We start from the raw sequence: 25837 nt of genomic DNA, 5'->3' as shown, positions 1-25837 counted from the left end.
AAAAACACACAGCAAGTCCACCTCATGTTATTACTTGCACTGCTATTTTCCTTCCTGAAAAACTGAGTCCCATTATTGCATATACCCTTTGTGGATTAATATAATTCAAGTAAAGCTGCAGAAATCGTCCTTTTCAGGTCAAGATGAAAAGCACACTCCGTGCTCTCCAAAACACAAAGACAACTTATGTATTCTTTCACCATCCTGTGGATGTGACAGTTAAAAGTTGCCTAGAAATCAGAGTGAAGAAGAGAACTGTTGTCTCTCTAGGTCTTGTTTACCATGGGTACTGCCTCAGGCTACTGAACGGGCTGTTCTCTGCCATACAAGGTAAAGCTCACATACATGGCTCATCCAAAGCTGCAGCACTACCAGCTTTTCTTCCTTGTTCTACTTCCTCAAACTCTTCTGTGCAAAATGGTAAAGTTTCCCCCATGAATGTTTAAAGACAACTGTCCCAAACAAGAACCTGATATGAGGTATCTAATCAATAGTTACGCTTCCCCCCCATCACTTTTCATATATCTGTGCAGGTCTTACGTGACAATTTAAAAATCAGCAGACCACGAGAACCCTTTAAAAAGCACCTTCTGCTTGTGGCCATACCATGTTTAGTAGATAGCAACTAGTATCTCCTGGTTAGAGAAAGACAAGATTACATTATCACTAGTTACTTAAAAAAAGAAGATAAGTTTTGATCCATTCCTTCCAGTTCAATCCATGTTGCTCCCACACTCTCTTTTGCTGACTTCTTGCACCTAACAGCTTCACACGGTCATTCTGAGATACTCTTCCTTACCCACTAGTTTCACCTGACAGAACTGCATCCACTTGACTCTCCACGTTGTAAAACGTGCCTGTAAAGCTCCAGCAGCCCACCCACATACAGGGCTGACTACAAGCACCAAGGCCTCTTACCCAACATCAAGGTGCCTCTCGCACTCCCTGCTCAGCACAATTTAAGAAAACAAGCACTTGTCTGAGGTGTTTAGGTCTTGCCACGCATGAGCGTATTTTGTGTAACACTGCCCAGCTTTATGTTTCTAATCAGGAAGAACAAGCTGCCTACTCCAAGCATTTTTTCCAAATAATGGGAAATAATCCAGTGTTCTTTACTTATTCAGTCTGCGTTTGACTGCACAACACATCTTTATCTATGGTACCCATTCTTTAATATCTTTTCCAAATCAGGATAATCATTACCTTTTTTATTTAAGCAATTTGCCCATTATCAAATCTAATATAACATTAACTCTATGAAGTAATTTACAAATGCTCTGCATCCTTCTATTTCCCATTCCTTTCTAGTCAGATTCAACTTCATACCTAGATTCTCAATTTGTCTGCAAATCTCATTTTAATAAAAAGTCAATTTTCAACGTGCCCCATGGCTTATATAATAATTTCCTCTTCAATTTCACACCTGCTTTAAGCCACAGCACAAAACATCACCTCACATTCACACTCCCACAAACTACCTTGCTTCCTTCCTGACTTACGCATTTTGGTTCTTCCTACGTACTTTGGTTCACTTCTGCTTCTCATTCCTGTTTTTCAGTGTCTTCTGTATTTTACAGAAGCAGTGGGAAGTTTTAAAATGTGTTCTCAGACAGCTAACATCAACAGATCTACTGGTATCCTTTGTGGTTATTAGGAAGTATGCAACCTCACAAAGCAGCAGTGCTTTTTTTGCCTAGAATTAATTTTATGTTGGTTTAACTCTCAGAGGAACGAACTTATAGGACTCAAAAGCATATACAGCACACATGGATGGCAAGTTAATCTGTTAGCATGACAAAATTAAAGACTTGCTTTATCTATTGCCCAGATCATTAAAGTTAAAAAGTTAAATTAAGAGTGAAGCCCAAAAGTAAAGTATTTGGCCCATCTCATGGGGCTAGAGATCCCTAATTTGTGGACTCAGATAAACCACACCAGTTTTCTACCTGAATGGCATAAGCAAACAGCCCCTCAGCAGGGGCAGCAGAATTGCACATACGCACTCCTTGAATGCTTTGTTTCAGCTAATTTAGTGAGATAACAGGTGCCAGTATCTTCCACAAGGTTGCCAGACCAGGAGTACGGACACACTGCAGTTTGTCATCATCACTAGCGAGGCACTGACCCCATAATCCAGGCTGAAAACTTACGTTACCCAGACCTTAAAAACACGGCAGGGATCAGACTGCTGCAACAGATTACATGTCAGAAGGGGCACATAAGGCATCACCACCCAGAAAAAATAAACCACAATTGTTTCTATACACAGACCTCATCCCTTACAAAGTTCTAACTAAAGGTCTAACTTAAACCCCTGAATTTAAAATCATCCAGTTGCTTTTCGCTTCTATCAGAAATCAGTGCTCATTAAAGTAACATACAGCCCATTAAAAAAAATTCCTCAAAATATCTCAGAGAAAGTAAGACAGCAAAATTTCTAAGAAAGTGGTCATTTACTATGTAATTTGATGAGATAGCTGGGGAAAATGGGACATTTTAGGGCCACTAAGTTCCCCATTAGGTTTATAGTTTAATGATTTCTTCACACTGTGAATTATGATATTTCAGAAAATTTATTTTTGTAGAATAAAGTTACCAAATTTTTGTATGGAAGGTTTTAAGAATTCACCATTCATTCACCAAGATTATGTTAACAATATATCTGAACAAGTCAGAGTTTCAGAGAGACTTTACTTTTTAAAGGGATCCTTGAATATCTATTTAAAAAAAGAAGCAACACATCTAGAAGACAGCAAAGGTCCCTTAAGGTCTTCACAATGGCTTCGCAAAAAGGGCTAATAGTCCAATTGAAGATGTAAAAGGACCAGAAAGAACTGCTGCCCTTTTAAGTCATCAAATTCATTGAGAGGCCATGCATTAATTTCTCCAATTTTATAGCATGGAACTGGTCTAATAAAGGTTCCCTCCAAAATAAAGACAGGCAAACAAGCAATTCTCCTAAGGAAAAGGAATGCAAGTTGCTCAAAGAGTAAAAACAGCACTAGAAGATGTAATTGTATCATACAGCATAATCTTCTTACTGTTAAAATATTAGCACAAGAGTAGCTTGGCCTGTCAGCAGAGGACAAATCGTTCTTGGTGTTTTGTATCCATGGCTGGAATGTAAAGAACAATTTTCCAATAATTTGTTGCAAAAATGGCCCAAAGAATGGTTCTCAAAACGATTAGCTTGGTCTTGAGTCTCCAAAGGTGCCTGGGGCAATAATGTTTGACCACAGAAGACAGTTGCCTCATCACAGGAAAAGAAGAATCTGCTAATAGTGGAGAATAAGGCTCTGGCACAAGTAATTCTCTGCAACTGTGTTGCAGCATCAATTTGCAGTTGATAGGACATATAGCGCATTACACAATAAACCTTACTAAACCCAAACCAAGTGCACTTGAACTGCAACGCTACCAAAATAATCTTACAAGGAAGGGATGCGAGTCCTGGCTTTGCCACGGATTTCCTACGAAATCATGAAGAAACATTAATTATGTCAGTAATTTACTAAATTGGGAAATTAATCTGCCTCAGAAATGCAAGATTAACCTAATCACTGAGCTGGTTTTGTTCTATAGCAATGCGATATTTCAGCTGAAGTTCAGGGAATTATATTTTCTAATACAGGCAGCTGCCCTAATCAAAAATCCTTCATGTATCTGTCAGAAATCAAGGAAATTCTCTGTTTCCTTTCTGAGAATGCATATTCTTAATCATAGTTACTGAAAAGTCTCGTCTATAACATTAAAACAAGACAGACTGTATTTTGAAAGTCGATTACAGAATTAAAAGTCCAGATTTCTGTCTTTTGCCAATAAAGAGGAAACAAAATTCACTACAAAAGCAGAGGTGAGAATTAATTAGTTTCCTTCAACATATGAAGTTTTACTGCAGGGTCTCCTCAATATCTAGTTACCCAATCTGGACTGATCACAAGCAGCTTAATCTGAAACCACATGAACAATACAAATCCTTTTGGTTAAAGAATTGATGCAAAAACATTTACGTGGATAGACTCTGCACAACTACTCTGGGACCTCTGTTTCTATAATACTTCAATATCAGCATAATTACTATCTCAGATAATCAGTCTGCTTAGTAGATTTAACAAACAGGTTTCTAGAATATTGAAATGCTATACTGCTTTCCCCACTCACATTGTATAAGTACATTGTTTAAAGTGGCTTCCCCTTCTCCTTCCCCTTGATGCCTTCAAAGGTTAAAGCTAAACCAGATGGGCTTTCATCTGTTGGAATAGTCCCCCTAGTCATAAAACAAGATGAACACCAAAATACAGGTACAGCTACTTTTAAATCTATTGAGTTCATATTAAGTGCTTAGATAACTTATTAAGCCACCTTATACTTGAGTAATTTGCTAGAGATGCACTGAAGTTGGAAAATAACAATACGGAACACACGCTCCCATGCTTTAGAAATGAAAGCTATGTAGGTGACAAGTCAAAAGAGCTTACACCTTATGTGAGGTGGCTTTTTGTTGTGTTTCTGTTTTGTTTTGGTTTTTTAACTACACTCCATGTGATTACAATTATAAAATGTAAACCCATTTAAGTCAGCTGTACTTTTTGTAAGACAGAAGACTTGTAAAGACAACTCATTAAATTGCTCCTATTTGAAATTCAGCAGTGTTGGATTAGCAGTGAGAAGAGCTGCTCTGACTTCAGATTTTGATGTAACAAAAATGTCATGTGCTAACATTAATTTCACATGCAGGTAGGTAAGTGCATTTACAGTTTATTTCAGGTCTTATGAGAAAGATGAAATGAGAAAGCTTGTCCAAAGAGTCGCATAAAAACTCACAGCCCACGTATCCTAGCAAAAGATATGAGATGGAATACAACTGACATTCCAGTTTCTTCCTACCTCTCTCCTTCTCAGTATATGGAGAATACTAGAAGTTAGGGTCGAGTATTTAAGCTAAAGACTCTGATTTTGGAGTAAAGGATGGACACTGGCACTGGTAAATCCCTAGACTTGCCAAAGAAAGGTTAGCTTTGACCCATAAGTTAGAAAGAAAACGCTGCTTACTGACAAGAAATAGAAGTGCTACTTTTATGTACACTTGTACAGAATAAATACAGCTGGTCATTCTGCCCTCCTTACTAGAGAGCACTCTCAAGGATTACTTTCTTTTCAGTAAAGCCCTGTTTGATACTAATAATATCATATATTTGTTGCTTTTCACAGTGAAAAATGCATTTGCTTCTATACCCTGTCACCAACAAGTGGTGTCCATGCAGAATTAGACACATTCTAGGAAACGGCTGTTTGAGAAAGCACAGATCCAGTCAGTTCAATACTTCTTGCCCCTGCCCCTGAAATTGAGATTTTGTATCTTTTCTGCTACAGCTGACGATTCTGAAACCCAGAGTAAAGTGTTCTAAAACTTCCTGCAAAAAGATCCTATTCAGCAGATGGACAGCAGGTAATTATTTGATTTGGACCATGAAGACTTGAACTACTAGCATAGATGCATTGTTACATAGCCAAAGACTGGACAGAAAAATACAGAATACTTTCAGATAGCATTTAAGAATGTTGCAAAATGCCTGACAGTTTAAAGCACAGCATTAAAAAATAGTATGTAGGCTCTCAACTGATTTCTTGCATCTAATTTGCACAGAAGCACACAAGGGGTCTCAGAAATACTAACACAGATCTCTTTTCTTATATTTGGCTGCTTTAAGCTAAGATGCCACAAGCAGTACTTGGTCTGATGTAAAGACACCAAGCACACACCATCACCAAACCATCATCTGTAAAAGCGACATGTAACTAACACAGTAGCCATTGATAATCTCTATCACTGTCTGAAAAGATTTGGTTAAGTATAAAACACAGAACTGCTGATAAAACATCATGTAAGCCACCTACATTGAGAAGATGCAGCAAGGCAGACAAGGTTCTCAAGAAAAGGCGTGAATTTCCCATGTTCAAACTTTGGCCTAGCGTTGGAAGACGACAGCCTTGACCCATTTTTGGTGTATGTCATCACGGTTATGCAGAATGCTTTTAAAAAATCCAGTCTGAAGATTTAGCAATGTGAAGCATCGCTACAAAACCTCCGTGATTCGCGGAATCAGCCGGCGCTTGAGCAGGGAACTGACCTCGAATACAGATCATAGCAGTAAAACTCAGCTCGCACAGGTGCAAATGATCATAGTCTAGACAGTTTTTAGCAACTCTGCCAGCCTAGGAGAAAGGCAAAACACACGTAACACCACCGAGTTCAAGTAGCTAGTGCAGCGTAACTGCTGGTCAAGATTTCTGTGTGTTGGAGGCACAAACGTACCCTCTAAAAGCAATGAACAATGTCTGATGCTGAAGCTTGTGCAGAAATGACAGGCTGCTGCAAGTCCGTCATGCAGACTAATGGTAACACCTCATCAGTCTTTATTTGAGTCAGACCAAAGATGAACAAGAATTATCAAACTTAATTATTTAGAAACACCTGTATTTTTCTCATTGGTAAAATCAAATCAAACAAAAAACCACACACACAACCCATCCAACCCCCCCCAGATTGACCTTATTTTGGGAATTCCTTGAAATGGGAAAAAATGAACCCCACAAAATGTTTCTGGAGGCAAAACTGAATTTCAGGAACATCGGTAAAATGAAAATAAACACGCAATACCTAACTTTGTGCCCGTTTTTTGTAAATAGATGAGATTTCTTCTGCAAGTCATTTTTAACATCTTAGTAGAAAAAATAGCAGAAATTTTGTGGCATTACTAAAAGAGAAACTTACCTCCACCTGCTTAGTGCCAGAAAAATATTTCTGCTGAATTAAAGTCTGTCAGCTAATTTTAAAATTCCATAGTACTTCCCTTTTAATGGTCATATCTGGCACACACACAAAAAGCATTTGGGATATAATTTGGAAGTATCAATTTTAAATTGAATTGACAAAAAAACCCCTGCTTGAGTTACATTTAATCACATTTTATATGAAGAAATCAATGTTTTAACCTTTAACAATAAATAGTACAGTCAGTTTCCTGCTCAGGCTTACCAGCACTGAGATTTTATCAAGGGCACATACCATGAAATATTCTGAGGTTTTAAATTACTTATACTGCCCATCATGCTCAAGTACTACCATGCAGAATTTTGGTTGACATAAATATACTGATAACATCTCCTTGAGGAATGCTAGCTAGCAGGCAACAATAATGGGCAAGTAACATATACTTACCAGGGCAGCAATTCCTTTTTTAAAGGGGTGGGGTAGGGATGGGGACACTGCTCTATGTTAAACATTTTATCACGCGTCCACGGCATCTTTTTCACTTGACTTCAAAATCTCGTGTGTTCAGGACTATTTTAGAGTTCATTTTCACAAAGAAAACCTTAAGTAGCTAGTCGGGTAGTCAGGGGCACCTATTTGTACTTTATCCCAGATAAAGACCAATCCACTTGAAACTTCACATTCTTCATTTTAAGTGAACTGTACTTTCAGTTACCTTTTATATAATGATCAATCATCACCACAGAGTAAGCATTTCTAGCATTATTTTACAATTAGAGAAAATTCACAATTCCAAAAGCAACAGTCAGTCGGCACTGGAATGATGACATATCACTAGTGAATTTAAAATCACTGGACTACAGCTCTGAGAGTCAGGGTTACCATTCTAATTTAGAATGACACAAATGTTTCTTCGTGTATGAACTTGCCAGCACTATCAGGTTACCCAGGTAGACCTTCAAAGCACACTGCTTGTACTAAAACCATTAATTACTGCAATATCTATAGAAAATCTGGGGAAAGGGGTCAACTGACATAGTTGAGGGAAGTAAAGTTGCAAGCTGAACTTCCACCAGCAAGATGCATTGCAAAACCCATTTTATGTCAACTTACTGTCATCCATCTTCAACTTACATTAACTACACGTTAGTAAAAGTACGTAACACCTTTATGTAGATAAAAGTCTCTGTGTATTAAATTACCATAATTCAATTCTCCACAATAGTAAAATCAATGAGAAGGCTTCTTACACCTCAAGCTCCTGCATGGTATGACATTAATAACTATTTTATTTTCTAAGTATCTGTGATACAGTACAAAAGAGTAAACTGTAGAGATTAACTAAACCAAATTTCAGGGAAAGTTTAAACGAAACTCATTCCTACAACATACTGCATATCACAGGCTGCTAAATATGTTTATTTGCTTTAGAAATGCAGTATCATTACAATCTCACCAGCAGCCAAGCAGTTGCACAAGCATAATTAAGTGATGTTAAGCGCACCAGATTTTTTTCTGTAATTAAGACATAAAAAGGTTTGTCATGGAGTTAGTTTTGGATTTTTTAAAAAAAGCTACATCAAGAAACACATAGAGAAGCAGAAAACTGACAAATACCTTATTTCCTTACTAGTTTTATATAGTCATATTTACAGGAATCAAATGAGGTAAGACAGTTGATCCTCCATCACAGCACTGAACTTTTCAAATTAGTTGATTAAGAGGAACAGTCTGAATTAATAATAATAAAATCTATCTAATTAGTATATATGCATAAACTCCATAAGTGTTTTGTTGAAACATAGAGAAGGTGTCCAAGTATGAGTAAAGTTACCAAGTTTCCTCAGCATACCAACAATAATAGCTCTCCTCCTTTTGGAGAAAATCAAAGATGTGAAAGCTCTGAAAGCCTTTAGCCCAGGGATCAGTCTTCAAGACCTCTGGTTACAGGATCTCCTAACAGATTGGCAATGTGTGCTCACTGGAACTCACGAAAACTAAGTAGAACATAGACTCTGTCACAGGGCTTAGTACAATCAGTTTCGAAGGCAACAGACACAGACAAAGTGTTTACACTCCAGGTTAGAAGTGATTCTATTAAACAGCCTTGTCTGAAGATGCAACAGGACTCTGCTCTATAGTATTTCTGAAAACTGCTCACAAACAAAATTTAAAAATAACATCTTTGTAGTCCTAATGCCTATCCTCTAACCGAAATGTTTGTGATTCCACAGTTCCAATGAACTCTGGAAATGCTCCCACACCTCTACACTATTAATATTTCTCACTACCAAACCAGCTAAACCCCAACACTGGACAGATTCCAATCACTGTAAGATGATCTTGTGTGTAGTTAACTGCATGCATACAGTGTAACACAAAACTGTGAATGCAGCTTGTGCAGTAGTAGTTATGCACCAGTGTATATAATTTCTTCTCATTTTTCAATTGTTGTATGTAAGAAAGGAAAAAGTCTCAAAGCTCATGGTATCAGGCACACAACACTCCACTACAGAAGTCCAAAATTGTTACTGGACACATAACACGCGTCACATTGAAGTCAGCAACGAGAAAATAACATACTCTAGCGAGGGCAAAAATGGAGAACATTTGTACTAACAGGTCACAGGAGTGCCAGAATGAATAGCTTGCCTTCACAGAAATTTCTAGCTAAGAGAAGCCACCGTATTACATCACAGCAGTGACTCAAAGCCTTTTCACAGTCTGCAGAGACTCCGCAGCAAATAAAGTTAAGCATTATTTTATGTAGTAGCACTAATAGATAAGGTTTAACAGAAAGTGTTCTCTCAGCCATCAGGCTACTCGAAATCTGAATAAAGAACATCAGGTAACTCAACCAGCTGATAACTGGAAGAGATGTAGAAATGAATAAGAAATTATTATAGTTCCCTCACGCCTGCAGATGAAGATAACCAATGTCTAGCACACACAGGGTACACAAGAAAGCTCTATATTTTTTATTTCTGGTTCTTTCAGGTTCAGACATGAGAAAGCAGCTCAAGTTTGTGTCTGACTTAATGCAAACACTCCCCCCTCAAAACCTCAACAGAAGGATCAGCAAATGACTTCAACGAAAAGCACACAATGAGAACACTGTTCACTGTCCTCCTTACATGTGAAAGTGAGACCTCGAAAGTGTGGTGAACAAGAGTTTTATATAACTAACACTTCAAACAGGGATGTTTCTGTCACCCCATGCAGAAAGAATACAACAGAATGGAAAGCAGTTCATGTTTATTAATGTGAAAACAGCAGCACGCTATAGAAGAGGGTTCATAGTAATCTCTCCATTAGGCATCATTTCCACTTCAAAAATGGAAACTCCTAATTCTTTCCCATGATATTTTTATGGTAAAATACAGAAAATAGAACTTTAAAGAAATCCACCTCGTTTTCTACTGTGCATTTTCTGAAACTACAAACGTCAATTATGTGGATAACTGTCTGATATTATACAACTTGTAGGACCATGGTGACTACGCAAGATGTACATGCCTGTATTTACATATTGAGTAGAAAAGACAGGAAAGAAGTTGCACTCACTTTCCAGTGCAAGTCTACAATAATCACACAGACAGAACAACATTTATTAACAGGAATGGAATAAATCCACACATGAGTAAGAAAAGATCATAAATAATACAGCTGTAAAAAGGATTTAAAAAAATCTCAGACTGAGGTAGTCAAGAATGTACAATATGGATGTTTGTACAGAGCACCTGCACAGCAGCTTCTCAAAAGCAGTTTACTAGGAGAAATGTGGTAGACTAGTAGGGTGGGCATGGATTATAATGGGTATGTCTTCCATTAAGAAATTAACAAAGATCACCTAGTGATATATACAATCTTTTCAGTTGAAAGTACCACTGAACAGAATCTCAGCCAAGAAGTCTATTCTACTTTGACTTCTGATAACTCCAACTTCATCCTGACAGAAGTCAGTTCCCATTTTTCCCCAAGCAGAAGAATTTTGGTAGTATGTATAGCAATTCTTTTCTGAACTCAGAACCAGATTAAAATAAAACAGGGGAAGAAAATGCTTTGAAGAAACACAAACATTTTAAACAAAAACAATCATTTTTCTAAATGGTTTTATTTACATTTTTCATATACAAGTATGTTAAATGATACATTCTGACTAGTATCCACACCAGTGTGAAATACATGAATTAAAGATACTGATGTATCGCATATGATGAAATGCAAAACAAATCAACCCTAAGCTTTGGTCCCACCCTCTGAATCCTCATACAGCATCTGGTTTGTTACTGAGACATCTAAAATTCAAAGTGTTCATATCGGATAGAAGTTACCTGAACAAATATATCTAGTTTCATTTCTTTAGAACAAGGAATAACACAGGAGTCTTACTTGCAAGATTCGCAAGACGAGAAATACATATTGACAGCCAAACACTTTACACATGTTACTAGCTTTGTATTTATTGTTTCTAGACTTGGGGTATTTGTCACAACTGTCTTGTGCTTACGATTTTTATATCTTTAATTATGTCAACCTTTCAACCCCTACTAACAACAGTTCAAATTGACCAGGATATAATGCAATATGCTCAACAATAAAAAAGTTAAAAAGGTGTGGCATGAACTGGCCTGAAACATTCAGGACAATTACAGATCAAAGTTTCCAACTGGAGCAACTGGAACTAAAAAGTCTTTAGATCATTAAAAGAAATGTTGCAAACACATGAACATGGTATAATAAATATGCCTAAGAGGATTTTCGACCTGGCGATTTCTCAAAAGAAACTAGCAGAGAAAGAGGTGACAACTTCAAACGCTTGCTTCAGAACTACTGAAACATTTACAACACTGATAAAGTAAAAGTTCTTTCAGGTGCATGAAAAGCATTATCTAAGAGATGGTTCAAACAGTCAAAGAGACAAAGAAAATAGTAATAGACAGCTGGGCCTAGTGGATCACAGGGTGTATTACATCAGAATTTATTTTTTACATTTCTGTAGCACCTCAGAGGCAGATGCCAAAAGCACTTTAATCACTGCAGTGTGCCTCACAACAACCCTGTGAGGTAGGTAGGTATCTGTTTTAATAATGACAAAGCAGGTTAAATAACTTACCCAAGAAGACACAGCAAATCAGCAGAGCAGGCTAGAATCCAGATCATGTGATCTACGAGTTTAACATTATGGCACATGTAGAAATGAGACTTATATACTCCTTTTTAAAACTGTGAAAGAGGCACTGATGTGAATTGATTCAAGCTTTCTGGAAGCAGATTTTTATGGGAAAGGTATCAAGAGAAAAAAGTGCTTTAAGCAAACAGAGAAAACGAGAGTCTGAGTAAGAAGAGTGGCATTACTGAACCACTTTCTAAATTTGAGTAGGTGCAGAACAGCAACTGTTTTACTTCCTAAAATATGTATCAAAAAGAGACTACAGTCTGTCAAATTCAACAAATGAAACTGTGCTCACAAGTCTTGGGCATTCAAATGGTATGACCCCAAAATGCTGTGAGCTGGGAGTTATTTCTTCCAATTCTATTATTTCTTTGTCCTGTAACTCCTTCTTTGGGTGTCAGAAGAAATAAGAACCAGTGTGAGAATCAAAATGTTTTGACCAATTCAAACTTTAATAGTAGAGTTCTCATTAACAAACTGGCAAAGCATGCTCTTCCCAGTTAATCTCCATATTCTACCGACTACCAAACCAGCCATAATAGAGACCAGAGCATATAAATTAGTGCTTGGCACATCAGAAGGAAACGTGAAGTACTTAGTTACTTCAGCACAGTCTGCATATCTACAGCAGTAAGTTAGATGCTATACTACATGCTGAGCACTGCTTTACACTATATTCCAGTAGGGAACAAAGTCATACACAAAAAGGAAAACAGTCAGTGAGCTGTACAAACACTGTCATAAAAACAAGAGGTAATCACAGCAGTAAGGCCTGCACGTAGAAATTTTACATCACAAAATGAACTGGCACACACAAGGGAACAGTTTGTGTTCGTGTAGATTATAAACAATGATTTATATTTGAAGATTGGAATGACTAAAAAGAACACATTCCTCAAGTTAGGGAAATTTAAAGATTTCTAACAATTTTATAAAGAATACAGCTGCTAAAGGGCTAATTCAGTTTTTGTAAGGCCATAATCATAACCCTCACCCTAGCTCATCTTCCAATAACAGACCACCACTATGCAATGATATTCAGCTCAGATTTATGTTGTGCAGAAGACAAAATTCTCTAGTGAAAGACAATATGCCAGAAAACCACCCCCAATTTCTTCTCCCTTATTGTCTTTCTGTGATTACAAAGAGAAAACGTTATCATGTTAAAGAGGAAAGTGATATTCTTGTTTTTACATCAGCAAAAACAGAGGACTGAAATTTAGCAATTTTCAGATTTAAATACTGAGGCAGTGAAAGTGAATCAAAAGCAATGCTAAACGAAGGTTTAACCCAGGTTTAGTTTCCCAACTCAAGGCTGGAAAGATCTATACTTCTGAACTATCCAAGAGAAACTTTCTAGCAGAAGACTACTAAGATTTCCAAGGAAAAAAGCTTTTGAAAAATACCTTCCCTATATTCCTTGTACATCTTCAGGCTGTAATGAAAGAAGCCTCGAAACAACTCCTCTACCTAAAGTAGCCTTGAAAAATTAACTCAAGTCTTAATTTATGTTCAACCAAGCTGTTAACAGAACATTTAAGAAAACACTTCATTTTGAATTTCCTCTCAGACGGGACTATACATATGATATGCAACTTAAAACAATGCTGACAACAGTGCCCAATCATGTGAGTATACTTTTTTAGACAGATGAATTTCGAAATAAAGTTATTTGAGCTTATAGCTATAAATGGTTACATATACTAAAAAAAAGGCAGATGTTGCTTTTTAGTTAAATTGGTCACTATGTGAGGCTTGAGAGAAGTTACTGGAACCATGAATAAAAAGCTGAGTCATAACTGAGATTTTAAATATTTGCCTGTTAAGTTGAAAAATATTATTTTTTAAAGCAACCTCTTATATTTGTTTCCAGGATAACCACTTTCAAGTGCAACCTCTACCACAACTCTGAAGTTCATGTTTTGCCATTGTTTTGAATTACAAGTTGATACATTTAATTTCTCTTGTATTTGCAGTGTAGTCGTAGGCAGGCAGACACACACACACACACACGCACCCAGGGGCACACTTGAGCTAGTGATCTTTATGTCAGTTCTCTCCTTCTCAAATTTACTTGTGTCACCTGGTTACCATACCTGCTGGATAGAAGCTGACCTTCCTTCCTTTAAAAAGCAGGTAAAAAATTATACCCTAGACTGTTTTAAGTTTTGACACTGTAAATGTTTCTAAATACTAATGGATTATAAATTATTTTAAAAGGTATCACAGGAGGCAATGTCTGTCAATTCAGCTCTGAACACGGTTCAAGACAAGAAGCTTTACACTGATAATGGTACTTTCTAACGAAAGATCTACAATGTAGGCTTTCTGAGGTGGTCTTATTCACCAATTAAGTTTGAGGCATAGGAAAGATAAAGGTTTAAATAAGCACAGAAATCGTATAACTTAATGTCATCATCAAGTTAGACTAGCTTCCACAGACCAGATCCTGTAGCGAACATTGCGAGGTACAAGAGGCTAATGGATTTGGCTGCAGGGTCCCACACGGAAAAATACACATCTGTATGTGTTAGTGCATTCACAATCTCCCAAATATGTTCAATCATTGACATCCCAACCACCACTATAAACTACTGAAAACAAAATAGTGAAAATTATAATGTTTAATTAGGTAATATTAAATTTAGGTTGCACTATTTTCCACCAGAACATCTTACTATAAACTGCAATATAAAAATTTGTTAGATTCCCATTATTCCAATTTTATTTAATCTTCAAAATTTACTGCCAAAACACATTTGGGTATGATATTTAATATAAGATCTGATCAGTAAACAATGCAGTATTGTGAGTCAGATTGCTGCTTCGCAATTTTCAAATAAAATGGAAAAAAAATTAGGCAGTTCACTTCTTATCTACAGAACACAAGTCCACACCCCTGTAGTTTAGCATGTAGAAGACCTGTCTCTAAAGAAAAATGTGCATCTAAAAGATACCCGCAAAAAACACATGTATTGGTGTTAACTATCAGCTACAGAAAAATGTTAAAAAAAATCAATTCAGACTATAAAGTGCATTTCATAACATGTCATTAAAGATTCTTTAATCAATTAACTTAGTGGGAATTTTTATATAGTTATGTAAACAATCACAATTTTGGGGGGATTTTTAGAAACTAATGAGTTGTACTAATATATTTGCCCAGTATTTTCACTCCAGAAATCAGCTTCCAACCCACCCCCCGACCCCCAAAATACAAAAGAAACACCCAATTCCCTAAGAAAGAAAAAAAAAATGAAAGATCCAAACATCCACAAAGTCATTCAAATACGTCTGTACGTATAAATGAAAAAAAAGTCCTCTAAATAAATGACACGGGAGGCAATAAATTGACACGACAAGTAAATAAAAGGCTAAAGCACTCCAATACCATTGAAACGGTTTTAATGTTGTTGCAATTCCATAATGCAACAATCATCAACTTATAAAAGACCCAATACTTTAGAATTCATTTTAATCACTCCTTTGTACCTATTTTACAAAATAAAGGCAAGGCATATTCAAAATCCCCCTTTCCCTACATTATATGTGCCTATCTTATTTATGCTTATGAAAGTGTAAACTTAAACACCTATTAAATGTTATATAAGAAAGAATGTAAAAATATTAACCTCTGCTTCAATGTACAGTTTCCAGAATCTGCCAGAACTGGGGAACTGGGCAACAAGGCGTTCATAGGTCTTCCGTGCTTTGTCTATAGGTTGATTCTAAAAATTGAAAATCAAAACAGCATTTACAATATTATGATTTATGTAAATGAATTTGTTGATTTTACTCCAGAACCAAATAGTGTGAGTGGACCATAGATAAGGAAATGTAATCCTATGTCACTAAACCTGTGCCTCTCGAATGAGAATGCTCCAAGCGTCAAGGTCATATGGATTTTCTTCTAGTTTCTTTTCAGCTTTCTTCACTTTTTCTGGGACATATTCAGCAGCCTAGAAAAATTAAAAAGAAAACATAAGAGATCACAAGTAGAGTTTGGGAAGTTCTGTCTCAGCTACAGAGTCAAGCTAACAACTACATTCTGACAGCGTTTCAGATCTCAGTTTTTATGCTGGAGCTACTAAATTGCAATTTTATCTGGAAAACAAGTTGTTCCAGTAAGATAACACACTCTCGTACCACAAAATGTTCTACATGTTTGGTGATCCAGCAAAAAGCTAGACTAAACTGAATAAATGTTTCTAAAGCTGTAGAACAAATTTCAGTTTGCCAGAAAATTTATTGCACTATGAATTTCAAACAGTTTTAATGAGCTGAAATTTTTAAGATGCAAAAACTAAATTGAGACCAATTTTTCCATTACAGACCTCAGCCAAACAAATTCAGGTTACTGCACGAGTCATTCTGTACATGTAGGACAGTATGTCACATCACAGGTTACAGATTTCATAAGAAAACTAGGAGATGAGAGTTCTAGTAGCAACATACACACATTATCCAAGCACAAATTTTATCTTTCTGATCTGTCAGCTTCCTGTAGCTTTGGCACTATTTTTTTTTCACTCAGACATTCAAACTGGAGTTTAAAACCTCTTTTTGATACTATAAGCTTTAACAAATCCAATGTTAACATAGTTACTATTACAGTAAAGGCTTAAGTGTTCTTTTAAAGACTTGTGGAAATGTTTTAAATTTATGATCTCCAGAATTTTTTTTCTAGATTTAACACTGTCAGCACAAGTAAATGAAAGAATTACAATCTGATGACCCCATACAGACAAGTCTTAAAATACATGCTTGTTCCAACCCTAAATTGTTGTTCTGACCTGTACTCCAAACAGCTTATTTACTAACTTTCCATACTTGACTCATTTTCAGGCAGATGTTAGTGGTCCCAAATCACATGATCAAGCAAATTCTTGCCTTTGTGAGATGTAACAATAACCTGTAAATTATTACTACAAGACCTTTCTTGTGAAATTTTACAAGTTAGCTACATAATTACTGTTAGAATATACAACTCTATTGTAGACCGCAGTGTGACACATTTACTGTACAGAAAATTCTAAAGAACCCTGTCGGTTGCAAAAAGATTATTTCAAGCAATCATTTTAATTCTTAATACTGGATCTAGGTCAATATATAGCTCTGAAGAGTAAAAAGAGCAAACAGGAGAGAACACACTTATAATGGGAAGTGAAGGTAACTAGACGTGTAACACTACAGAGGTGTGACTTCTAGTAAAATTAACAAGCATCACTCCTGAAAGGAAGCAGACATTACAAGAACACAAATCCAAGGTATTATTAATGGATTTTATTGGAAGACCATTTACAGCGGCATTATTCGAAGATAAGCTGCCAGCGAAGCACTGTACAAAACAGTGATTTAAAAAAAAATAAATAAAAGCAGGGGCTAGCAAGTGCAGTAAGCCTGAGTTACTTAGTCAATTAACTTGATTTTTAGCAGTGTCCTGCCCCTTCGCTGTTGTCAGCTTCTGCAAACGCACTACTATATAACAGTTGCTTATGTTATACAGAGCAATTCAACTTGATCACTTTAAAAAGTTACCATATTTTTGAATGTTTTTCAGCACTACCAGTTTTTGTGTCAGCCCTACCAGCAAGATAATTCAAGGCATATCCCTTAAAAGATTTTAAACTAAATTTACTTATAAAATGAACAATCAAAAATGTTGTAGAACTGTTCCACTGATATATAACAGCTGCCACGCATGAAAGGGAAACAAAAACAAAGACAAAAAAAAATCAGTAGAAGGGGCTTTTTGGGAGTTTAAAGACCATTATTATTTTCTATTCAGTTTTTGAGTCATTCTTAACATCAATTGATTAGTGCAAACCAATGTAGTTTGGAAGGCAAGTATCAAGTCTCACAGCAAACTAAATTATAAAACTAATTTGACTAAAAAGTTCAAGTTTAAATTTAGGAGCTCAAAGTTGTCAGCTCAAAAGTAGTACATTTATAAATGTCCACATGAATGTTTTTACATTCCTAAGTCCATCAAAATTCTGACTCTGCAATACTGCATATGTTATAGTTCAACTGATACAGCCTTGAGATGCAGAACACACTATGAAATGAACTAGAGGTTTTATTTCCTCCAAAATGACATGCATAAACATATTTCGGCTTACAGAAGACAGTGCTGAACCTGAAATTTCCAAAGTTTAAAGACTATTCATGTAAGTTGTCTCTACAGATGAAGTGTTGTTTATTCAAATAAAGCACTAATTAAAATTTGCCCAGATCAGTGATAAGCATTGCTTCTCATGACTTTTCATTTAGGTGAAATCTACTTGTCTCAAATATTCAACCAAGCATATATTATTTTGCATTCAATTAGATAGAAATGTCTATCAGGAGTATTATTAATGTCAGCTACAATTAAAAAAAATTAAAAATCACCCTACAAAAATAAGGGAAGCATTTGTTGAAGCACAGGGTGCTGCACTGTAGTGACTTTCAAATAGGAAGTAGAAGAACAGGGCACTGAAGCAAACCTCAACTATTTGAGTAGTAAGCAGTTCAGTTGTACTGTATCAAACCTTTCCACACGACACACAAAATAACTCAGCTGCACTGACACTCCAGTGAAACAGTTAAGGCTTCTGGGAATTTGATTTTACCAAGGCAGATGTATGGCAATAAACTTAGAAAGGTTGAAACAATTTAAGCTAGTGAAAAAAAAAAAAAAGATGATAAGATGCATATTCACAGTAATGCTACATTAATTTTGTGTATGTGATACAGTACTCCTAATATGCGTAAAAAGATTAATCAAATTTTCATTCTTTTATTGGAAAAAATAAAAGACTAATTTCCTAAATCAGCAAATATTCACTTAGCTGCAGCAGTTCTCCACATAATTATATAAGACAAAAATTATAGGTGCTCTACAGAATTGAAAATAGCTATATGATCAGAGTTCTAAACAACTCCTTGGAATTGCTTGTACCTTATGTCATATGCAAGAAAACAATTTCTTAAGGCCAGTGAGCACTCCCTCTCCTGTCCCTAATCCTTCTCCAGGTTGGATAAAATCCATCCACATTTGAGAGGCAGACAGCACTGCAGTGTCCTGGAAATAAGGCCCTCATTACCTTGCACCTTCACAAATAATCACTCCTAATATATTGGAGAAATCAACACTCAAGATTTCCAGTTTGGACCATTTTGGCAGAACTAGGCACATGAGCAAAGCTGCATTCAGTTACACATCAAACCTGTGAGGATTAACATCTACAGCAAGCATGCAATGAAAGAGAACAAGGAGCCTGACAAGCTAGCTCAGCTGTAGCCAGAAAGAGGTTTGACCCCAGTTTTGAAAACTGCATGTTAACTGCACTCTGTGCCTAGGTCTGCTGTTACCACAGTTCAAGGGTACGTGGCTTTTGATTATGTATTTTTAATTGCACTGCTTGCACAACAGTCAGTATCCAACACTGTGAATATTTAATTCTTGGGTGTTCCTTCATTGCCAAGATCCTGTCCCTAGATAAGTATTCCCAGTCCCTCCCTGTGGTTAATAGAGGCACTTGAGCTAATCTCATCCTGTAACAAGCCAGTTCAGGGAATCAAATCAGCAGAAAAATAATCCTATTAGAAAAGTTCTTAACTTTCTAATGGTTCGGCTCCCTAATTTCAGGATCATATGTGATGCACAATAAAGGATACAAAACCATACAGGACTTTAGCAGTCTCAAGTTAGATCAGCTTAAACTACCACAAAACTGCACCTAACCAGATAGATACTGGCTTTTAACTTAGCCGTCTGAAAAGAAAAAAAAGCTGCAAAGAATTGTTGCACACAAACTGGAAAATACTTCTTTCTTTCTGCTTTCTGTGGTCAGTATACCTCCCATATAATAGGGGTCCTTTCCCGCAAAGAACCCTCTGAAGGTCAAGGAATTCTTTCAGCACTTAAGGCTCCATGTCCATGATTATCTGTATTATTATCATCTAGTTTAATTCACAGCTTCCTTTTATTTTTCATACATAGATAAATAACAATGGATTTTTAGTTTCATAGATAAAGAGTGTAAAATTATCTTCATGACCACAGTTTCCAAAATCTGAAAAGGCCCAAACCAAAAAGTCTAGGAGCTCCTTCCTGCAAAATACATTAAATCTGGATTTTGTGCAGTTGAATTCTATAGAGTATCAGAGGGAACAAGACCAGGAGAAACAAAGTTGACTTTTAGTATTTACTAAAAGTTATTTATCAAACACCTTCAAGGAAAAAAGAATTGGTTTATACCTTACTGCTAAAAGCAACAATTAACTGTTTCCCTATGCCTCTGAGAAGGAACCCTCATGACTCCGAAGTGTGTAATAAAATACCAAACCAAACACCTCTTTCAATTATTCGCACCACCTAATGCATCCAGGTGCTTAAAGCATCCTCCTGTTTCCACAAAAGGGTCTTCTGCTGTGAAAATGAAATTATTTAAACAGCTGTTCCATCTGGGAAGTGGTCAGTTTAAGATGCCCTAAAAACTACCACTAATTATGAAACAACTTCTACAAACAAGATGTATAGGCCACTGTACATGAAAAGGCAGAAATTTTAATGGCTAGTTCAGTCAAATTGGTTCAACATCAAAATGGAGTTTTACACCCACTAAGACAGAGGCTACTGTTTGCAGGTTTTGGCTCGTTGCTGCACAGTTTAACACAGCCTGGACTGTAACACACCCAACGAATACAATTTAAAAAATATTAACACACGACTTGACAAGCACTGTTAGTTGTCCAGTTAGGTTAACTTACAGGTCTGTCTACCCCAAGTTTTTTTTATTTATAGCTGTATGTGCATAGAAAAAGTTTTTAAAATCCTTTCTTCAGTTACACAATCCATTACTACACTATAGTTACACCTTATCAATCCTTGCACTTTCTTAAATTTATTTTCAATATCTTGCCTTCTTCTATTCTACCACTAAATCAATTCAGCTGTGAACATAATCTTTAAAAAAGTTTTGTCCTTTAAGACTAGGTCACTCTTAACAGATATAACCCAGTATATTCATCTTAAAATAATACTAAAGGATACTTTTGTAAGTACTGTCTCTCTCCCAACATAATATAGGCTGTTTTACATCTCTGAACAAATCAAGAGTTTTGGATTGGTAATGATTACCATTCTTTCCTCATGAGACTATTTCCCAAACGTTACCATTTAGACACATTTTCTGCTTTAACCTCTTGGTATACCTGAAACATACTGACCGCAGAAATGCAGCTAGAATATAGTGTTTACAACCATGTAAAAACTGAAAAAGAACCCCCACATTACTAACTTAAAAGTTTTCCTGCACCAAGGTTTGTGGTAATTCTGTTTACAACCTATTCCTACAGTAAATGTAAACAATGATAGTAAACCCAAGTTTACTATATATCATTTAAAACAATATGCTCTTAGAGGAGATTCTTTCAAATGGCTCCTCTTGACATATTAAACCCACACAATCCTGCAAGAACTTCTCCTTTCATTATTGTGCTCAATGACACCTATTTTTAAAATGTTAATCTAAAGTTAACTACAATAGCATTTACTATCACATATAGAATTCAGAAACTTACATGATGTACTACATCAAACACATACATGGCATGAATGAGAAGCAAGAGTAGGAAGGGGTAAAAATACCAGTAAGAAACTGGAACAGACTGCTTTAGAGCTCTCTTCCATATTCACAGAGACAATACAGGCTTTTTTTTTTTTCCACAGCTCAGTCTTGGACCAGATTCACATCCATGTAAAGCAACACGCATCGCAGACTGGGGTGCATATCTTTGAAATAGCTGCAGAAAGTGTGAAATGTATGTTCTAGCCTTAAAAGATCAGAAGGTAATTAACACAGGAGGAAAGCAAATCCTGCATCAAGTCTTCAGATAAAATTGATGCCTGCAAGTATATATTTACTAAGTGGATAAGAACAGTGGTTGTGCCATGGTAGAAAAAGACAGAGAACAAAACAAAGTTAGGTCTTACTAGAGCTCAAATGAAACTAGATGTGTATATTAAGGTTCAGAAAAATGTAAAGACATACAGAGGTGCAAGTATGTACTCTTTGTAACCCTGTGACATGAAGAGACTGCGAAGAGCTTGTCAGGGAATTTTCTGACGAACAGTGGCAGATGTAGCCTTTCAGTCTACACATGCGGATTTCTATGATACAAACAGGGCTAAGTGTTTGTTATTCTAAAAACTGACCTTGGAAATTCATGTAGACCTTGCTAGGAGTCTGTCAGGGACCTAACAGCTTTTAAGGCCTGACATAGTTCAACTGGTTCTGCAGAAATTAACTTGGGTCCAGCATAGTTACCACAGTGCAAGAATTTAAAATATAACGTAACAGTGGTGGCTTCATCACATTTCCTTGTGCCCCTGCTGCAGTCTGTTCCACAATAATGATGCAAGGAGACAACCTAAATAAGGTAGCTTATGCTCCTGCTCTACACAGTAAAGCAGTCTAACAAGGCCTGGAGCTAAGCTCAGTGTAAAGGCAGTAAAAGCCACATTTCAATTGCACTGCACCTGGTACAATAAAGCCTCAACTCCAACTAAGACTTTAACCTTACAATAGGTTTAGTCTTCCACCTTCCCTCCATCCAACTTTCCACTTTCTGTTCTTCCTTCTCACACTACTACAACTTCATACTTGCTGGAGACGGCGTGGCAAACTGTTATTCACCTGGCTGCTTTTGGAAGTCCCCCCAAACCCTAACATGTGGGAAGCAAAATGTAGACATGCCTGCATGTCAGTGAGTCAGAATTAACAACTCTGATTTGTCAAAGATCTTTAACAGCTGCACCATACGCTATCACACATACACCTTATGCACAACAGATAGAAATTAACTGTACAGTCACCCCCTTATACTCATCTATGTGACTGTCAATGAAAATGGCATCCACTAACTCAGAAGCTGGTTGTGGAAGCAACAGATGAAACCTGGAAGAGGAAAGCCAGACCCAATCCCTGCCCAGCTTCAGCTTCTTACAAAAAGAAACATTTATAACCATAAGAATATTGCACATGTAAAGCCAGACTGCCTTCCAGATAGCACTAGGTTACAATAAATTTATCAGCTGCACTGTAGGGAAGGGAACGAGGCACAACAGGCCCAGTTACAATACTTTGCTGCTCTTCCTTACACAGACATGCAGTGAATTTAGGTCTATCACACTGACAACCACAGTCAGACTGGCATCAACACTAACTTAAGGTACACCTGCCGCACCACACAGTTGGATGCATGGTAGCCTGAGGTGAGGAAAACTTCATGGTAGTAGCGGTAAAAACACTGATATCAAATTATGGCCTATCTTAACACAAGGAATAAGAAACTGAAGTCTACCAGGGTAGGGAAAAAAACTGTACAAGACAACTTAGTGAAACTGAAGAAAACTGATGGGAGATAACCAACCAGAACAAAATTAGAGACTTCTAGAAAACCAGAATCCAGAGGCCTTGATAACGAGGATGGAGTAGAAGAAAATTAACCTGACCTATAATTATGAAAGTGGGTTTTTTTGTTGAAGTGCACCCAATGTAAAGCCAGTAATCACAATCAGTAAAAAAGATGAATCCTAATATGTATCAAAAAATACAAGCCATATGTTAAAATACATACTTTACACAAGCTGCAAATAATGATTTGCAGTTTTTTTGAATGCTAAAACCCTCTGTGACACAGAATTGCAATATTAAAGCTGTTACTGTCTGTATCCTGAAGTAAAAGCTATTCTGCAAAGTAATTAAACCTTTTGCATATTAAATTCTCCCTTGCTAAAGAAAATAAAACCTTAAGTCAGCACTGTTCTTCTTTAAGTTAAATAGTAAAGTATTACAAGCTACAGAAATACACTACTTCACCCAACAGTTTAATTATGCAATTAAACATCAATGTAATTAAAAAAAAAAAAAGTGGGTAGCTTAAATGTGAAACATACTACACACATCAGGATTATCAAAATTTTATTGTAGCATATGCTTGCTTCTTTGTAGCCATCCGCCTTATGATGAAATAAACCATTCTGAAGAATCCCTTGCTTAAACATATTACAAGTATATTTATTAACTTGACCAGCTTTGAGCAAACGGGCTGGTAATTCATAGGATATTTTCCTAATGAAAGAGAAACTGGCTATTTTACATTCTTGAGCCCTTGTTTTTCCTACCTCCCTCAGAACTGGTGATCTTAAAAAAGTTTACATGCCACCCTTTCAGAGTACAGGCCCAGACACACAGAAACATAACCTGTTTTGTAAAGAGAGTGACATTCTACAAAGCTTCTTAAGGGAGCACTAAGACATAAGCTTAATTTTAAGTATTTTTGTAGGCTACATTGCCCACTAAGGCGTGCCAGTGTTATCAACCGCTCCTCTCTCAAGTAGGAACTTCCACCCCCACTCCTCCAATTAATACCAATTTTGAACATAGCCTTAACTATTAAGAAGAACTGTTTAGAGAAATTCTGCCTGTAAGTAGGAAATAATTCAAGCTAATACAAAATTTAAAAAGCTAACATACAACATTCAGATTTTGCCTGCCTAGAAAACTAGAAGTTGTGATAAATATTTTGATATATTAAAAAACCTAAACCAAACCCAAGCAAAACAATAGTTATTTCCCCCAGCCAAAGGCAAGAATGCTGTGCCAGAGATTCTGGAACATTTTTATTGGTTTTATTTTAAAGGTGCTTTAATAATGCTTTATTCGGGAGAAAAAGCGTATTGTTAAGGAGCCACAAAACCTTGTATGTTAAATGCATATGTTCAGCAAATACCCACTTCAATAAAACGCTTCAAATTATCGGTGTAAACGGCTTATCCGGGTTTCATTTTTCCTCCAGAGCGCGTGTATTCAACGACCACAAATAAAAGAACGCGGGGGATAAAAACTCACCGGGGTGTCTACTGTCCACCCCGAGGTGAGCTCAGGTCTGCTTACCGGGAACGCGAGGGCTGACACAGACATAGTTTGGGGAGTACTACCGGTTTTACCGGGGCGCCGCTGGGAGCGGCCCCGCGGTCCCGCTCCCCCCGCGCGGCGCTTGGCTGACGGCACAAATCCGCGTTCCTCGGCAGGGGTGTGTGCGGGGGAAGGGGAAGGGAGCGCGGGGCCGCTGAGGGACCGGCAGGGCCCAGGGGGGCCGGGAAGCGGCACAGGCCGCGTTCCCCTCAGCCCCGGGGCGGCCTCAGCGCACCAGCGGCTCCGCGACCCCCACACGTTCATCCCCACCGCTCCGCCGAGGCCTGCATAACACAGCCGCCACCAGGGACCCCCAGGCCAGACCGCCACGGCGGCCCTGACCCCCCCACGCTGTTCCCCTCAGGGAGCGGCCTGCGACCTCACTCTCCTCCCGCTCACCTGGTCGCCCGCGGTTCCCTCTCCGGACATGGCGTGTTAAAACAGGGCTGGGGCACAGAGGCCCCAGTCAGATTAAAAACCCCTTTTTAAAAAAGCGCCCGGCGCCGCTGCCGCCGCGGGCGGCTCCCCTAGCCGCGCCAACCGCCGCCGCCCGCCTCTCCGGCAGCGACAGCGACAAGATGGCGGCGCGGCCCCGAGCTCCGGCTGCGCGCGGGGGCGGGAGGAGGAGCTGCGCCGCGCGGGGGGCGCTGGGAAGAAGCTGGGGCGGCCGCTGAGTGGCTGCCGGGTGGCTCGGCGGGGAGAAGTGCGTCACGGCAGCGCGCGGCGCCGGAAGTAGTCAGTGGGCGCAGCTCCGCTGGAGGCGCCTTAGGGAGGGCCGGGGGCGCCGGGGCCCGTCAGCCGCGTATCTGGGCCCGCGCCGCTTCCTCCCCGGTTGTGTGTGGGGCAGGCGTGCTGCCCGTCGCCTAGAGGCAGGGCGAAACGCTGGAGCTCGCTCCGGAGCCGCGATCGGCGCGCTCC

General features: G+C 37.9%; 1 protein-coding gene across 1 annotated transcript in view; it reads right to left on the bottom strand.

Moving 5' to 3' along the window:
• The window catches only part of CSTF3 (cleavage stimulation factor subunit 3), a 49075-nt gene extending 23483 nt beyond the window's left edge, over window positions 1-25592 (bottom strand). Inside the window, exons 1-3 of the mRNA XM_080344803.1 lie at window positions 25319-25592; window positions 15809-15910; window positions 15584-15679 (exon numbers count right to left, since the gene is read on the bottom strand). Of these exons, the coding sequence (XP_080200929.1) occupies window positions 15584-15679; window positions 15809-15910; window positions 25319-25348 (228 nt within the window). The 5' untranslated portion in view covers window positions 25349-25592. The remainder of the gene's footprint in view (window positions 1-15583; window positions 15680-15808; window positions 15911-25318) is intronic.
• Between the last annotated feature and the right edge of the window lie 245 nt (window positions 25593-25837).

The sequence above is a fragment of the Nesoenas mayeri genome (assembly GCF_963082525.1).
Source record: "Nesoenas mayeri genome assembly, chromosome: 5".
Classification (NCBI taxonomy): Eukaryota; Metazoa; Chordata; class Aves; order Columbiformes; family Columbidae; genus Nesoenas; species Nesoenas mayeri.
Note: the sequence above shows the minus strand (reverse complement) of the source record. Positions and strands in the feature narration are given on the sequence as shown.